The 18319-nt window shown below is 39.2% G+C and overlaps 2 protein-coding genes across 12 annotated transcripts in view; one reads left to right on the top strand and one right to left on the bottom strand.

Moving 5' to 3' along the window:
* asic1c (acid-sensing (proton-gated) ion channel 1c) overlaps positions 1-5034 on the top strand; it is a 102238-nt gene extending 97204 nt beyond the window's left edge. For 5 of the 11 annotated variants that reach the window (XM_030402885.1, XM_030402884.1, XM_030402888.1 and 2 more), the window contains exons 10-12: positions 241-279; positions 584-636; positions 1753-5034. In XM_030402885.1, coding sequence (XP_030258745.1) covers positions 241-279; positions 584-636; positions 1753-1831 — 171 coding nt within the window. In that variant the 3' untranslated portion in view covers positions 1832-5034. The other 6 variants (XM_030402880.1, XM_030402879.1, XM_030402886.1 and 3 more) reach the window with 5 other exon arrangements.
* Positions 5035-8449: 3415 nt separating this feature from the next.
* cdk5 (cyclin dependent kinase 5) lies at positions 8450-17619 on the bottom strand. The gene is made up of 12 exons (XM_030403701.1): positions 17267-17619; positions 16845-16933; positions 16686-16753; positions 16482-16542; positions 16343-16399; positions 16079-16174; positions 15802-15876; positions 13223-13319; positions 11958-12027; positions 11732-11792; positions 11547-11627; positions 8450-11302 (listed from the first exon to the last, which is right to left on the bottom strand). Exons 1-12 carry the CDS (start codon positions 17301-17303, stop codon positions 11216-11218), a joined length of 879 nt encoding a protein of 292 aa, XP_030259561.1. The 5' UTR covers positions 17304-17619; the 3' UTR covers positions 8450-11215.
* Positions 17620-18319: the final 700 nt, after the last annotated feature.

The raw sequence follows: 18319 nt of genomic DNA, 5'->3' as shown, positions 1-18319 counted from the left end.
TCACAGAATCAAGGCAGCAGAGTTGTGTATGAGCTTAATGCAGTCAGTCCAGCTTGTGGAGATTCAGCTTCTTAGAAATTAAACGTGGCAGAAGACGAGTGTGTCATGCTTTTACTAAAGTCTTACATAGTGTGATATTTACTGTACTCTTTCCCATTCATGTCATGCTCACCTGCTTACAATGAACCATCTTCTCGTACTTCTTTTCTCTCATATTCAATAAACGTTTTTTTCAACTAGTCCATTGTCATATCTCCACTCAAACAGCCCTACAGTACAGTAATGCATTTAGTGGTCTATTTGACTCTATTTTAAGTTTTGACTGTCGTTCTCCTCAATGATCGGGGAACACTTACCAATGACAGTAATTGTCTTTTTGTTTTCCCGGCTTATTAGAAAAAACTCGTCTCTCCTTTATCTTGTTTCGAACACCTGTCCTCCTCCTCCTAATGAAATGAGGCGAAAAAAACAACCTCTTGCAGTGTCTCCCTCGCAAGTTCTTTAACTACTAGCATTTGCATTGTGTTTTTATTTTCATTTCAGTCACCCTCACCCATCTTTCTTTTCATCATGTCTATTCCAGGAGTTTCCAGAGAACCCAACCAGCCCTGGTGTCACGCCTAATCATGCCCCCAGGTAGCACACCCCATTGATAATAGATGCTCCCCTCTCCATGCTGTCCCTCTCTTTTCATACATACTTGATACCATCTCATACATCACTTCCTCAGTGGCTTTCAAATGATTTGGTTGTAGACGGTCGACTAAAAAGAGGGGTGATTATTCTACAGCAGCGAGCGTTATTAACATCAGGTTAGTTTGGTGCGTTTCTGTACTTTATCGGCTCAGCAGAAGACACGAGTTGGTTGGATTCTCCAGTAAAAGATACGACTCTGTGCAAAATGCAAACACAAAAAAAAACTTGCTCCTTCCACTGAATAATGATGCTTTTTTTCCCGTAGGATAGAGCGCAGTACTCCTGTGAAAACAGATAACGTATTTATTGAACTGTTTTACAAAAAGCTGAACCACATGAGATCTATTTGTTTCCCCGCAGCACAGAGGTCCATTTAGCTGGCGATGCATTTGAGGCTCACGCCAGATAACATCACTAGATGCATTACTTTGTGATGTTATCGCAGGTCTGCATGCAGTGAGTTTGCACAACATACAAATGGTTCTTTGTCTGCTGGAAATAGCGAAAAAAATTTGCCAGTGGGGACTACCAGTGGTTATCTTCTCACGGAGCACATAGAGAGAAATGCAGACATATGTGGATGTTTTCAGCTTCCGTAACTTTAACAGTTTAACATGCTAGTGTAAAAAAGCAGGACTAAAAATATGCTGTTTTCTTTCTCTTCTCCCTCCTCTCATTCATCTTTTCCCCGCCTTCCCCCCTGATTTTTTCTTTAAACTCTCTTTCCACTGCGATGTGGCTGATCTTGGAACTTCCAAATCTGTTTTTTATCCATCACCTCATCGTTGTCCACATCTGTCTCTGTCATTCATTGATTACACATCCTGTCATTGTGATCAACCTCATCTATTTTGTGTTTCTGCTCAATTTCTCCTTGCCACATACGTTTTTCTCCCCTTTCCCCCCACATTCGTCCTGGTCGCTGTCATTTTACCTGTGGCCCATTTCTTTCCTCCATCATCACCCCCTCCATCGCCCCTCCATCATCCCTCCCTCCCTCCCTCCCTTAACCCGGTTGAACTCGTCTTCCCTCCTTCCTCCCCCTCTGTTTTGCAGAGCACCTGTGACACCCTCCGGAGTCACTCGGACAGTCTCGGATTCACGCCGAACATGTTACCTCGTCACCCGACTCTAGGCAACTTTGAGGAGTTTGCTTGTTGACGACATAAAGTAGGGGTTGTGGGGTGGGGTGGCGGCACATCCGGGGAACTTGACAGCAAACTGTGAAATAATGTATGTATTTAGCAGAGTGTGTAACTCACAAGACGTATAGTAGAGTTTATCAATGCCTGAATAGAAATAGAATACTATCATCAGAAGAAAAAGAGACCACTTCCAAAACAGAACTCAGGTTTAACTGCCATGTCGAGGCATTAGTGTTAATTTATTCATGTTTCATTTTGTGGATTTGTTTTTTCTTCTCACTCAAGAGTTATACAATCAGTGAAGATAAATGTGTCCAAAACAAATGGCTTTCTGACCTGTGTGAAATGAGTTACATAGTACTGTTGCTCTAGTTTTGCTGTACGTCAGTCCCAAAAAAATGAAAAGAATACATGTGGATTGATATGTGTAGCATCGCAATTTCTTGTAAGTGTTAACGTCTCCAGCATCGAAACAATGCTGTATTGAGTGACCTTATACTTGTCACCAGTTTGAACAGGAGAGCCTTTCTAGAAATCTGCTCGACTTTAAGGAGCCGATTGTTGGTTAAAAGAGCTCCTCGCACCTGAATCAAAACATGAGTCAAGTGTTTAACGTTGCCTTTTGCTACTATGAGGCTTTGCCTCATTAATAAGACGACTGTGCTTATTCAATTAAAAAACAGAGGAGGAACTTGATTGTATATATGCAAGTATCTAGTTTTGTTCCAAGTGGATCCCAGGACGACAAACACTACAGAGTTGGATGTTTTCGTTAACTTAAGTCACTTTTTACACAAAGTTAAGGTACATAAAAAAGAAAAAAGAGAACCAGGAGGCCGAAACAAAGGCTGTTGATTGTAATCTTTTTATCTTTATATAGTGGACGTTTCAATTGTTATTGTTTTCCTCATTTTTCTGGGGGGGGGGGGTTTGCTGTGCTGACTGTCACACAAAAAAATAAAGCTAGCATGCAGCTTGCTGTAGAAGTTGGCCCTTATTTACATTGAATACATTAAAAGAGAAACAATCAGGCTTTTCCTTTTTGCCTTTTTAAAACAATTCTAGCTATTTTTCATTACAGTGTCTTAAAGGTATTCATCAGCACAATCCCCTGTGATAGTAATCTATTGTCTATGGAACATAAGTAGAGTTTAAAAAAGGCTTGTCGGTGACATTCCTAAACTTGACAGAAATTTGTAAATACCCGCAGTCAAATCGATGCCATGAAGAAATTCCATACCACTCATATATATATATATATATATCTATTAACTGTATATATAAATATAGATATATATATAGATAAAAACTGTTTCTTCATCTGCTCTTACACCAGAAGGAATTTGGACTTTCTTATCTGAGTGGACCAACTTTGAGTTTCTGGTGACTATAACGAGTGAATAGACTTGATTAGATTCAAGAGAATCGCCTCAACACATTAAAAAAAAACACACCACGCAGCTCAGCCCCATTCAGTTCAGTTGATTTATAACAGAAATGCATTGTACAATTTAACCATTGTGTCCTTTTATTATTCTTATTCTATTCTTATTATTCCAGAACGTGTAATAAGTCACAAATAACAGTTTGTGATGTATAAATGATCAAGTATAATAAACGATATATTTACCCATCTTACCCACATACACAACTTTCCTTCTTATCTTCTTCGTGTGAGTCTACTTCCTCTGCTGTTAATGTTCACTGCTATTTAAATCCTTGACACGACGGTGTCGTGGACTTGTAGGTACATATCCTCACTATAAATACTGGGAATCCAGAGAACCGTTCTGTTTTTATAAATGTGAAACTTTCAAGTATAACAATGCCAATCAAGTAAATGGTGTTCATAACACTGTAGCTTTATTACTCTGTTGTCTGTGTATTAGATGACTGTTGATGTGAAGCACAAACCCTTGGAGATCAGCCATCACTTGAAAAGCCAACGACCGGACGTCTATGGTTATGACTACCTTACATGGCTCTTTGTTTTAGCTACACACGCTGTTAACATGTGTTAACTGCTCCTCCATCGTTAATTATTATAATAGAAGCGAATACTCCAAGAGGAGGCAGAGGTCATTCACCTCGTAAAGAGACTTTCTATCCATGTTACCTTTCAGGAAACAAAAAAAAAGTGGGTGAATCAGTGGCAGTTTGTCGTCAGCAATAAGTGCACTGACTCAAGATTCAACTGTTCAAATTGACATGAAGAAAAAAAATATTTTGGGTCCCCATTTTCGAATTCATGACATATTCAACAGCTGCAACACAGATCTACGATAATGACGACTGTGTATTCTCCTAAAAGAAAAGGGACACGAAGGCCAATTCATGTTACGCGATGATGCTATTCTGATGATGCTGCATTGCCTTGATGATTTTCTCGAGTGTGTGCGTGTGTGTGTAACGTTGTCGGGTTTAAAAAAGCAGAAAAGTGACCCAGCATTTACCGCAAAACTGTGGATGAAGGCTTTGTGAAAATGTCCAGGGTCTTTACCTCTCTCTCCCCACCCCCTGCCTTACTACCAGTCAGAGAAAAAGCAGAGTGTATGTGAACTGGAAGGAACTATTAACTGGACTGTTTGTGCTCGATTGATATTTACCACATAGTTATGGCCAAGTAGAGAACAGTATCCTTTATATTTCTTGTCACCTGACACCTAGATTTGACCTGTTTTTATTTACTAGTTGATAATTTATGTCACATCGATCGCCCCGTTTTCTTCCCTGCATGACCATTGTGTATTCCTACAGTATTATCTCTGGTCTCTTAATGTAATCTTAGCCAGGCTATTCACTTTGTAAGGTCCAAAAATGTATTTTTGGAGCCAGATGAATCAAAATGAGCGTTCACCACATCATGTGATACCACATCTTGAATCTTTATAGCATAAAAGAAAAATACTCAAACCAGGCTTGTGTTCATGCAATACTTAAAAAGGAAAGGATGCAGTGCAGATGTGGGGAAACTGCATTATCTTTCTGTCAATTTGTAGGGTAATAAATAAATATAACGTGGCTTGAAGTGAAATGTGCCTTCAAGACTGGTTCTGACATCAAGATTTTCATGCGCACAAACATCTGGGGAACTGAGCTTGCTTCATCTGGCTCTAATGTGCTTTATGTGCATTTTATTGTAGATATGTGATTTTAACTCTGAACTGTACATTAAATAGTTAATAACAATTAACTATGTGTAACGTAGTCAGTCTTAAGTGAAATGGTCATGAGCATTTCAGATTACAAACGAAACTGTCGTTTTATGACCTCCACACTGAGCGATGTGATCCTACATGTGCAGATTTGCACGGCGGAGAGTTGTGAAATAAGAACTTGTTTTTCTTTTCTGTTGTAAATTTACGAGTACATCGAGTTAACGCCGTGGCTCCCACCTACCTGGCATTTTCTGCTGTGCCCTTTTCATGTGATGTGTTGTTTCGTCAGTGTCTTTGATAAACCAAATATATCCAGCAGTGACATCTCACTAACAAGCTAGTTTTTAGTTAAACTCAGGCTGTCATTTCCTTTAGTCTGTAGCAAAGTCAGGTAAAACAGGCATCCAACCTAACGTTAGCAAAAGTGTTTGCGTCAAATGTGTGTTTTAGATTAATTAGATCTATACACTTTGAATTAAGATGAAAAGCCAAATTTAAATTGTATGCAAGTGTCATGATGCAGGGATTTTCTGCCCAGACATGTAATTGGTTCAATGACGATCTAATTACAGCTGGTTTGACTGATGCTCCCTTGAAGGGTAACTCCACTATTTCACACATTACAGGTCTTACGGGGTACGACTGCATATGTGGAAAAAAGGAATATCCAGGCTTTTGTGGCTACATGTCATCTGATTAGTTGCCTCTAGTGATGTCACTCAGTGGCTAAGTTGCATTAAGGGTAACTAGTGCAGTGCCCGTAGGAAATATGTATTCCTATAAAAAAGTGGGAGGTTAAGTAGCTTTTTCATGGATGGCCAAATGAGGCTGTGTTTGAAGGTGGGACGTCAGGGATATTTAGGTTTGTTGTCAAATCTGGTATTCCAGGGTATAATTGGCCGTTTTTGACTATTTTAGATTTTGCCTTTATATTTCACCTTAAAAACTATTTACTTGGTGTCATTATTTTCAGCACAACCTCACATGTGTGACTGTAGTAATTTTTTTATTTTGACATACTGTATTAACACAATGGACCTAAAATCACAAGAAACATCAAATCCGAGTAGGAAAAAGTTAGATTTTTTACTGTGAAAACCACAAATATGTTTAACGAACCATTTTTAATTACTTATAATGCAAATATAAATTGTTGTTTGCTAAATATGTGCATAAATTTTAAGAATTTACAAAGTTATATGTAACTATTTACATTTAAATGCAGGCAATGCTCAGGTCTGACTGAGCTCCTTCCAGCTGAATGAAGAGCTGCACTGCCTGCTCCACATTCAGCTTCTCCTCATTGTTTTGACTCATTAAACAAAAAAACGACTCCACTACACACTAAACACACTACACTAAACACTACATAACACACTAACTATACACTCCAAACACGCTAAATGTCACAAATATCTCAACTCTCAATATCGCTGTCTCTATCGCTGTCTCTACACCGAGAGACATTGTCATTCATCCGCCTCCGTCCCTCCCACAACTTCCCCCGTTCCTCAACAACCAAATTTGCTGCTTGGACACTTTCGTGACAAAAGCCAGTTTTCACCGTTTCTTCCTGCACCAAACACAAAGCAAACGTGACGGCAATGTTCGCGAAAAAAGCGTGGCGGACATTATTTACCCTAAGTTCGGTTTTGGACGTGCCGGTGCATTCGGTCCGTCGACTTGGGAGGTGGGCCGCGTGTGTGGGCTAGCGGCTAGCAGCTAGCTACACACGAACATCCACAGATTCCGATTCCACTTTGTTGTCCGCGCGTCTCCGGATCTCCTCAGACCCGAACCAACTCGGTCCGGACTCATTTAGTCTCATTCATCCACAACAGTCAGTTTAGATGCACAGAACAGGACCGAACCGTCGGCAAAATCCCTGTCCAGCTCACGCCGCTGCAGGTATAAATCCACTTGTTTCTTAAGGTATGTCGTGGGTTTGAGCTCTACAGTGATTGGCTCTGGTGCGCACGTGGCTACGGTGTGCAGTGATTGGTTCTGGTGCGCACGTGACTGTGGTGGCTCCGGTGGACAATGCTCACGGAATTTGTAAAGCATTTATGAAATAGTTTATTAACGGTATCATTGCAGTCCAAACAAATCCGACATCGCACACCCTTGAACCAAGCACCAGCCATGTTGAAACTCTCAGGTCAGTCTGATCCTGATCCGCGGAGATATTTGAGGAACACACACACACACACACACACACAAACACACACACACACACAGAGAGAGAGATTCCTTGGTTTTATAGAGAGATGTAGGAGCCAGTTTTTAAAAAATGTACATGTCAGAAAAAATGCCAATATCTCTGGTTCTGTTGAATCTATTTGGACCATTTGTTTTTAAACCATCATAATGAGACAAACAGTGTTAACATTGCTATTAAAACCTGGAGCATACAATACTCATATTGCAACTTAGACACTGAGTGACATCACTGGGGGCAATTTATCAGAAGACCACAAGACCTCTAATGTTTAAAATAGTGGAGTTACCCTTTAAGGAAGAGGCATTGTGGGTAATGTAGGCTCCAGGTTTTGAAAAGCAGTATTAACACTGTTTGACTCATTATAGGTGGTTTAAAAACAAATGGTCAAAATAGACACAACAGAACCAGAGATATCGCCATTTTTACTCCTACTACTACTTCCTACTTCATTTTTTTTTCAAAAAGGCTCCTACATTACCCATAATGCAACTCAGCCACTGAGTGACATCACTGAAGGGATTTTATACTGTTTTTTCACATATGCATCAAGACCTCCCCAAGACCTGTAAACACACTCGATTGTGTAAAATTGGTGGAGATGCCCTTTAATCACATCTAATCTTTATTCTAAAACCTTAACTCTTTTGTTAAGTTTAACTTTCTTCTTTTGAGAAGAAAATATTATTTTTAAGTGCTTTAAATAAAGTGGACATTCAGTTTAATGGAACATGGACTGGCTTGTTGTACACTGAAGCTGACAAAATCATAAGTGAAACTAGGACTAGATTCAGTCTTCTGGATTCTTTTATATCTACAGTCTAAAACGTGTCCGTCATACATCTAACGAAGATGTTCCTGAAATAGTCAAGGTGACTTATGAATGATTCTCCCCACAAGGGTTCTGTGTGGAAGCCGTTGTGGAGCTCTAAATCATATCTCACCATCTCTCTCTCTGCCGATTGAGTTTGCCCAGTCGTCACAGATAAGATCGAGAGCGCCACAACAGCGACTACATCAATGGACTTTGGAGGCGAGATGAATTTGTCAGCTACTGTTCTGCAGAGAATAAACTTTTTAATCTCCAATTTTAAAAGACAACAAGAATGAGAAAATCTGAACATCATTTCCGTGACAGCGGGGCTCCAATGTGATGAGAAAGATCTTGTGATTATGTTGAACAGAGAAAATGTAGTCAAGTACTGCTCCCAAGGTCAAGAATGAACTTCAAATCTCAAAAGCAAAAATTTATTTATGTCTTATTGGCTGAAATATACACAGAAGAAAATCATTGACGTCTGTCCCAAGTTCTACCAACAAAAGCAAATAAACTAGCAAAGTGCAAAATCCACTCTTCATTCAAAATGTAAATCTAACTCTACAGCAGTTGGTCTGAAATCTTCTGTCACTATGAGATAATGAAATACTGAGAGCACAATGCTTTTGTGTTTTTGTCATTATAACTTAATCCAAACACACACACATACACACAACCTTCAAAACATTTTAAATCCTAAAAAGAGCCGGCTAAACGCTAAAGATCCAAGTATCATGAAGTCATTCAGAAAGGAGAGGGCCTGTACCAAATGAAGCTGTGCTACATTAAAAGAATGCAAAACAAACCATGAGCAGACATTCCATCATTAATAAATACATGCATCCATTATCATGTCTTACATCAGCTAAATGAAAAATAAGTCATTTCCCTGTCAACACAGTCACTTCAAACAGCTCATTATGTAGGCTTTTATGGGATGAGTAGCACTGTAACAATCTGAAGTAAAATAACACTGCAAGCTGTTAACCATGTTAATATAAAGTAACCAAATGGAAAACAGCTAATGGTGCAAAACAATCATGAAAATACAGATTATCAGTGGAGGATTATCAGTTTTTTTCAGCTCTAATTTAACTATTACAAAAGCATATTTTTTAAAAAAAGAAAAAAGCTATTAGTACAATAATGACAAAGAAAACAATGAATGTGTCACTAATGGTCCACTAGTCATTAACATATATATATACTGTATATATTGGCCCATTTATTGATAACCGGCTATAATCCTGGCTGTCAGTGTTCAACATATTTAATAATATTAATAACTCGACGATTTAAAATTAAACTGTCAGTTACAAAGTGCACGAAAGACAAATACACAAAAAGGGAAATAAAAAGCCTGAGCATAAAGAAAAATTATAAATTAGCTTCCCGGGCTATTGTACAATCTCGTAACAGGTAGTGGGACAGAGAGTTTTTACTGTTGGTGCGTGAAACTTCAGTATTACAAGTCTGTTCTGGCCTAAGAAAAAATAATGAAAATCTAAAAACAAGGATATTTTACAGGTCTGTAATTTCAAAATAATAATTACCTGGGAAGTTTCCCAAGAAAATAAGTATTTGATTTGGTACTAATTGGTGTTTAACCTCAAGAGTCTTAGTGCAAATAAGGCTTGGGCCGATATTGGATATTATCGAATATCAAGATACATCTTGTCATGTATGATATTTTTCACAATATCAAATATCCAACAGCATCAACATACAGCATGTTACAGCATCTGTGGCCTTTTATTCTGAAAAGCGAACACACTGGCCTGATGTAGCAGCAGGCACACAACGCTTTGATATACAGACCCTGACAATTTAGTTTCTAAGATGATTGGGAGCTCGTTGATGAGGCAAACTTGGGTTTAAAGAGAAAATGGTCTGCGGAGGGGTTTAAATGAGGCTACATGTTGTCTTTGCTGGAAACAAGTGTAAAACAACCAGAAATGTGTGTTCTCACCTCAGAGTAGACAACCCAGCGCAATTTGTTTGAGCAACGATAATATTCTCTATTGCAAAATCGAAGCAGGACAATATCAGGATATAAAATGATATGCATCAGCCAAGCCTAGTGCAAATGCAAACATATGAAAGTTGTTCATCTTCCCAATAATAAAAGAATAACTAATGAGTATTAGTCAGATTTAACTGGAAAAAATTCTTTCAAAGAAAGAAATTAGCAACAATAATTAGTACCAAACAACAAACATGCTGTAGTTAAATATCCTGAAGAAATTACAGACGCGTAAAATGAGGTGTTACAAAAATAACATACAGGCCTTAAAAGAAACATTGAGCTAAAGCCTTTACAACTTTCCAATGAGTTGCTCACTTGTGGTTCTAAAACTTGCAAATCCATCTCTTTAATTAAACGGCATTGTAGCGTTAGCTGCCCCAGGAAACTGTGGTCTCCGCTTAGAGCAAATACGTTTGTGGATATTAGCACAGACGTATCGGTACCAGCATACATTTTTGCTATCAAGCAGCAACAAACTGCAGAGGAGTGCCAAACATCTAATAAGCAAATTTAAATGGATCTCATCAAAGAACAAAACTAATACTGGCCGATAAATCATCGTCGTAGTTTCAGAACTCCTGTATCGGTCGAGCTACAGTTTCCACTGATGTTAAGACTTTGTAATAATGGAAGCCAATTGGCAAAACTTCATCACAACAGCAACAGAAGCCATAATGTTCAAAAGGCTGTTTGAGTAACTGATGCAGCTGAATGTTTAGTATCTCAAATGTATTCACCAAGTTTAAAAGGGTCTAATTTCATTCACGCTCAGCTATTAGAAACAAAACAAACTTCACATGTTAATTTCAGTCTTATTGGAGCAGTGGGGCTTATTGTTGACAACCATTTCCATAAGTATAAAATGTATTCAATGCAACACATCGTGCACCCTCCTGCATTTTGTGCTAATTAACCAGGAGGCGTATGTGTACCAAATTAAACAGGCTTGCAGCTTAAAAAGAACTTAAAACCTTGCAGAGCCACTAGGACTTTGTTCCACACAGAGGCACAGCAGAATCAAAGCGGGGGAGGGAGTGCTTGAAAACCAGTGAGGGATTTGCCTTGTTGGGGACCGGTCCTAATGACCCAGCAGAGGGAAGGATGGAAGGATGATTGATTCTGGCGGGTGAGGTTTAGTGAGGGGCAATTTAGCATTTAGGGTGGGCAGAAATCGGCGAAGTAAGGGTGCTGCAAGGCCTCCTCTGCAGAGATCCTCTGGACAGGATTGCATTTCAACAGGTTCTGGGCGAGAGGAAAGGAAACAGTTTGAATCAGGAAAAAACAAATATCACAATTTGTTACAAGCAAGAAATTATACGAACAACATTTGGTGGGTCATTTTAGCTTAAGTTATTGAGCTATTTGTGCAAACATTCATAGAACAATAATGACAATATACAATTCATAATATTTGATACCCAAATTGGGGCATGTGTGTATAAAAAGCCAAAAATGTATTCTATTGGAAAGCTAAAAGTGACCGTACCTGGAGTAGATCTCGTCCTGTGCTACTTAGTTTTGGGACCACATTCACCAGTGATGTGGTGGCTGGATACATGGGATATGGCTGCAGGTAGAAAAGGAAACTGTAAATAATAGTTTGGAAGGGAGAGAAACAGAAAAAACAGTAACATATGGTGTACACTCCATCCACTGTGGGTAATAATTTACCTTGTAATCAGGGAGTTTTGTCATTGTCTGCCACTGCTCTTCAGTCGGTGTACCCAACAGTGTACAAAGTGGTTAAAGAAAAACTTCTTGAAACAGAGGGATGTGTCCAACCTGTTAATTCTCAGTGTTTGTAAATCAGTGATCACAGACTAGATCAATAGTTCTGTCTGAACACAACTCATTGGTCCCTAATATCAATACCTACTAAAGTTGTCAAAAAGGATATCTGAAGATTCTTTTCAACTGATCGTCCACGTCGTTCCCGGGGAATAAAGGCCTTCCAGCATTAGCCAGCTCTTAATGGGACAAGAAATCAAAATGGAATACGATTAATATTTTGAATATGGCTTGATTGACACACTTTTCTACGTATTCACCAGAAAACACACAGATTCAAGCCTACATGAAAAATGCACACACAGAGCTACAAACAACATGTACAACAAAGTGTCTGTATAAGTTAAAGCATATCAGGATAACAACACTAAAGATTAAAATAACCTATTTCTGATGTAGTCCTGGCCTGCCTTACTCTACAAGCTGCACATTTTTAGGGCCCAACAAAAGAAATTAACACACATTTGTTTATCTAAGCTGATGCTGTTAGAAGCTAAAGAGTGAGTAATCTCACTTCTTTCTCATCTATGTTGACAGCTGCACACTGACAATACTGATCTGGCACTCGCCATAATACTGTGGGTGGCGGGTAAAGACGCTTATGAGCTAAGAACCAGGCAAACTTTTCAGTTATCCAGGAAACAGAAATTCCGTTGGGCAGTGTTAGAGGATGCGGAAGAAAACTCTGATTATGTACTTCTCGGTTCGCCTCAGGATTTAGCGCAAGGCGGATAAGATTAAAAATGACAAGTAACTTTAGTTCTTGTTATTTCATAACTTCTAACTTAAAAAAAATATTTGTTGAATGGAAAGTATAAATTGACTCATAGCAATTGCCAACATCCGGAAAGTTCCCATAAATAATATTAAGAGGAATAATAATAAACGTTATTTATATAGCACCTTTAAAAACAAGAGTTTGCAAAGTGTTTTGACAACCAAGTAAAAGCAGGAAACTCAGGAAAATATACAGACGAAACTCAACAGTCAAGCCGAAGCCAAGTCTAAGGTGAGTTAAAACAAGAAGGCAGGACAGAAAATGTAAAAAGACAATATGAGTCATTATAAGTAAAAAGGAATAAAAGACATAAAACAGGCAAGATCATAGAAAAAGAAAGCAAGAGGGAAAGTAAGGCAAAAACAGAGATAAATAAAAGAATAAAATCAATAAAGGACCATAAGAGGACGACATAAAGGGCTGAAATTGTCTGCCAGAGAGCTCTCTTGGAGGATTTGGCAGAGAGACAGACCTAAACCCTCGCAGACTTACTGGGAACGAGTGTCTGTAACTCTGTGAGTGCGGACATTGGGATTGTGCTTGAAGTCACACCGGGTAACAGAGCAAAGTGAGAAAAAAGTAGTAGTTTAACAAACCTGCAAATATGCATCCAGCAGACCACATGTCAATTGAGGTAGAATAAAGTTTAGCACCAAACAGCACATCTGGAGGCCGATACCACAATGTCACCACCTATAAACAAACAAACAGCAGAGTAAAGCGTTAGATTTGGACAGATTACAGCAATTGTCACGACCAAACTAATGTTAACAACGTTCAGACATCGCCGTTGATGACGGCTCTCTGAGGTGGGTGTTATTTTGTCCTGACACTAATTGCACAAGCACTGCCACCAACAGTAAACAGTCAACTTACATCAGCTCTCCGGTTCCCTTGATGCCATTTGGACATTTTAACAAACTGCAGCTTAATCAACCGTCCAGTGTTTTACAGACATCTACTTTTCCAGGTGACGTGAGACTGTGTTTGCTGAAGAAGCGCGCTGACGGAACAGTGTAAAAAAAAAAATCATGAAATTAAACTATAGAAAAGTTCCATTTCCCAGAGAGAAAGTGTGGGCTGACTGAGAGCAGTGCTTTTGTCGCAGCTTGGAAAGTTTAAAAGTTCAACTCGGTACAGAAGTTAATTACGAGACCACCTTTGAACTTTTCATAAGTAATTCTACAGAGAAACAGAGGAGTAAAATTGTGAATCCCCCACCCGGAATGACAAAAATTTACTGTTAAGCTGTTGAGTAGCTTTGAAAGTGTTGAAGTCGGGAACATTTGCAGAGTTCATTTCTTATTTACAAAAAAAAGTGACGCACAGAGACATAAATTGAGCGTGTTCTAATGCCTTTACAACACATCCTCGAGCACTCCGTTTCAAAGCCACCTGTGGGTTTTGGGACATTTTTAATTCATCTGGGCGACTGGTTTAATGCAGCAGAACTTCCAAATTAGTGTGGGAGACTCTGCATATGCACTTTTCTTGCATAAAAAATGCCTTTGCGTTTGAATTAAGCCTCTGTTACTGCCTCACTTTAACTTTAAATCTTTCTAAAAAGTTAATAAAAAGTAGAACACTGGTGAACTCGACTCTTTGTTGGATCTTTAGGGATTTGACTTGACTGGAAATAATGCCTGTACTTCAAACTAAATCCCCATACTATCAAAAGAAAATCAGTCACTGTGTTTAATCTACGCTGCGTGTTATGCATCACATCCAGTATATAGTGTGAAATAACTGCACGGTCCATTCATTTCTTCTGGCAGAAGAGTCTCAGGGAAATACATCCTGAAATGACCTTTTAAAATGACCTCACTTCAAGCTCTGTTCCCCTCTAGGTTTTCTGTTTATTACATTTTCAGATCGGCGGCGTCACCCTGGGTCAAGTGTCCCCTCTAGAGATTGGCTCGCCGGGCCCTTAGGTCAGCCAACCAAAAACCACTAAACCTTTCTGAGCCTCGCCTGTCACTTCTTTGATGGCATCAGCAACAACAACAAAATGAAAACACTACTTAAGCGATTTCCTGCTGTGTGTTACACCCTATCCCCCTGTCGCTAATTTAGCTGATTCAGGATGTCGGAGAAAACAAATTGAGGACATCGACTGTTCTCAGATGAGTAAGAACACAACTGGGTGTCCCTGATACATACTGAACATTGCTGATGTGTCCATGAATCTGCAATTGTTGCTGCAGTTTCCTAGTTGATTGCTACTCCTGCGCCATATTTTGATATTAATTTTAACACCGAGATATAGATTTTTATGTCATGCTGTCCAGCCCAAAATATTGCTCAATTTGAACATGAAACGGCTTATTTAATGCACCAAAGTAGTTTTCAGCAACACTGCTCTTCTTCAGGATAAAGTGGCACTGCATAAGGCCATCTTTTGGTCTTGCAGTTTGAGTGTCATCTATTAGGACATATATGCAATATCATCTGTGTGTTTATATATGTTTACATATGTTTATCCGCAGTGCGTTTCATTTTTGCTCACTTACATCTCAGCACCTGGCCTTTTTGGCTTTGATGTGCATGCACACTCTGACTGTTATTATATTATTCAGTCTTAAAACTGGAAGTACACAGGGGCTGATCGATATCATCGAATATAGAAAAATGGCAATCCTTTGATAATTGTTTATAGTTTTTGTCACTGGGTTGCAAGTCAAAGTCTTTTTCATGATTTGGGCGATGCTTTGCATTCTTCTGCATGGCTTCAGGCAGGAAATGTGCACGAATGCAAGACAAACAAACGTGGAGGGGAGTGAACACGACAGGTTTGGTTAAGGTTTGTACCTAAAAGAGTTGCTTCTTCTGACGCATGGAAGTGGTTTGTGTATGAAAAGTCTGACACTGACCATGTATCTATTGTGCAACCCATTTTTTATGTAATGAAGTGTCTGTTGCAATTCCCTAAACTTCTTCAAAAACACAAAAAAAGCTAAACAGACTAATTAATAAGTAATAAAGTCACAAAAACAGACATAATACAGCGTCAATGTCAGTCAAGAGCACAAATCTCTTCATATTGTTAGTTAGAAGCCCGCAATAGCAGTCAGATGTTTCTCTTCAGATGCTGAGTGTGCCAAAAACCAATGTGAATGTCACACAGATGAAACAAGTCAGTCATTAGCACCTGCGGTGTTAATGAAGTACAACCTACCTCTGCTGAGTAACACCTGACAGGAATGCCAAAGGCTCGAGCCAACCCAAAGTCAGCCAGCTTCAACTCTCCATTCTGTAGACAGAAACAAGTGTTCATAAATTATATATGTTAACACAGCCTCAACAGTGAATTAGATTTAGCTTTATATGTCACACATACTGTTACTTATTTAAAGATACAGGGTTTTTGTTTGCCTTCCTCTAATGATCTTCTCATACAGTTACGAATATTTACCAGCCTCCAAGTCAAAGTCCAAGTGTGGCTAAACACTCACTCTGTTTATGAGGAGGTTCTGTGGCTTCAGATCTCTGTGAAGAACGTTCCGACTGTGACAGAAAGCGAGACCTTTCAACAGCTGGTACATGAATGACTGCAAGTGAGAGAGAAGGGGTTTAGAGAGAAAACACCTGACAGTAGCTGACATATCGATGACAATCACAGGCCAATTCATGATGCCATCTAATAACCAAGCTGTTCATGCAGCACATATTGCTCTCGATGAAAATTTTCATTGGCTATCCTGGATGTTTTATTTTACCTTCACAGTTTCAGGATCTAGATCTCCATTGCAGCTGTCAAAATACTTCTTCAAGTCCTGCAGATGATAAAAGACACACATTAGCCAGAGAAGGTATACACTGAAACATATGGTGTGTTTTGGGGTAACTCTATCTCACCTGATCACAATATTCAAAAACCAGGGTTAACTTCTTGTCACTGTGCAAAACATCATGTAGTCTGGAGGAGACAGAGCAGCTTTAAGTTGATGCTGGTTGACATTGGGGTTAAATGCAAACAGCTTGGTATATTAACACAGTGAAAAACAACCTGTTACTCCCAAAAAATAACAAGTTGACTTGCAGTTCGGGCTGCAGACTGACCTGACAATGTTTTTATGCTTGAGCTCCTTCAGAAGACAGATTTCTCTCAGGGCAGAACTTGGCACCCCCTGAAAGAAATGACACCCAGCTGTATTAGCAATAGCATGCTAACAGCTTGCTAGCATTACATGGAATTTAAACGTTACTATGAAAACAAACCTCGTCGTCGTCGTCCAACCTCACCCTTTTCAGAGCCACTATTTCATGGGTTTCTCTGTTTTTTGCCTTGAAAACTGTCCCATATGTACCTGCGAGGCAGATAACGTAAAGTTACGATCTCAGTTATCGTACTGATGAATGAGCATAGCAACGTTCAGGAGGTGCTAGGATTAGCTTGTAGCTAGTATTTATATCGAACAAGCAGACAGAAACACTATGACAAATCTTGTCACGAACATATTAAAGTGTAAGCAAAACATGTACACACTGACTTGTATATGTTCAACCAACCAGGGAACTGCTTACAGTAAGCATAAGGTTTACAATCAAGCTTTAACGTTAGCTAGCTCTGCATGCTAGTTTAGCAAATCAGGGTAACTAGCTAATATTAACTTTATTTCAGAAAAGCGTACGAAACTTACCCTCTCCGATTTTTTCAAGCTTTTCATATTTCTGCATGTTTGGCCAGTGAAGCCAGCCTTTAACGGGCTAGCAACCAATGACTGATTAAAGCCCCAAACGGGGGTAAATAATGTTATGATAGCTAGCGTTAGCTTCGAGCTACCTTCACTGGCTGCTCCTGGTCGATCTGCAGCAAAGCCTCTCCTCCTCTTGTTGGTCATCTAGAGGCCAAGGCATGAAGTGCAGCACAGGTTGAAACCCAGGCCAAAGATACGAGATCATTGTAGGATGCTGTGACATTTTCGGAGCAATTTTCTTCTCTTTGAGGACATTTTCTGGCAGATTTAGATTGTAAGGAGAAAACAAGATGACTGTCTCCCGATGGGGATGGGGTCAAGTATAATATTCATCCTCAGACCCACATACTTTGCAGAATGTGTAACCTAATCTGCCAGTTTAATCGTCAAATGGATATAAATCTTAGCTTTTTCACCAGTGACTTCTATTTGGCATATAGGCACAACATTTAATTAGTGAACAGTGATAGCGTATATTCGCCAAAGACATTGTTGTCAAAAGAGATATTAAAGGATCAATTCACCCAAAAACTGAATATTCAGCCATTCTGTGCTCACTCCCGTGGATGGAAGTTTTATAATCCACAAAACATTCCTAGAGCTTCACAGCATGCTCCTGAAAAAGTTGAGTAGATGGGGAAAACAATCGAAAAAAGCACAAAATGGCTCTGCACAGCCTGTCCGGTGCAATTCAAGTCATTGGAAGCTATGCAAACTGATTTACACCTTTTTTAAAGTCAAAACGTTCACTTTAGCAGCTAAGCTAAGAAGCATTATTGCTTACCCCATCTTAAGTGGGTGCATAAGTTCAACCGTGTGTCGGAAGGTGTAAATAGCTATTTTAGATCTCTTTTTTAAACGCCAGACAAGCTGAATGGATGCATTTTATGTTTTTATTATTATTATTTTTACATTTTGAAACAAGTCCCCATCCACTCCAGTTACCTAGGCGAATGCTACAACGCTGTTTTGCTGTGAAGCTCCAGAAATGTTTTG

The sequence above is a fragment of the Sparus aurata genome, chromosome 21 (genome assembly GCF_900880675.1).
Source record: "Sparus aurata chromosome 21, fSpaAur1.1, whole genome shotgun sequence".
Taxonomy (NCBI): domain Eukaryota; kingdom Metazoa; phylum Chordata; class Actinopteri; order Spariformes; family Sparidae; genus Sparus; species Sparus aurata.
Note: the sequence above shows the minus strand (reverse complement) of the source record. Positions and strands in the feature narration are given on the sequence as shown.

Excerpts from the sequence above, each read along its gene's own strand:
- cdk5 (XM_030403701.1), bottom strand. The coding sequence starts at position 17,303 with ATGCAGAAATATGAAAAGCTTGAAAAAATCGGAGAGG. Across the intron at positions 16,754-16,844 it reads GGTTGGACGACGACGACGAG|GGGGTGCCAAGTTCTGCCCT; the intron begins GTTTGTTTTCAT and ends CATTTCTTTCAG. Across the intron at positions 11,628-11,731 it reads CAAAACTCCCTGATTACAAG|CCATATCCCATGTATCCAGC; the intron begins GTAAATTATTAC and ends TTCTACCTGCAG.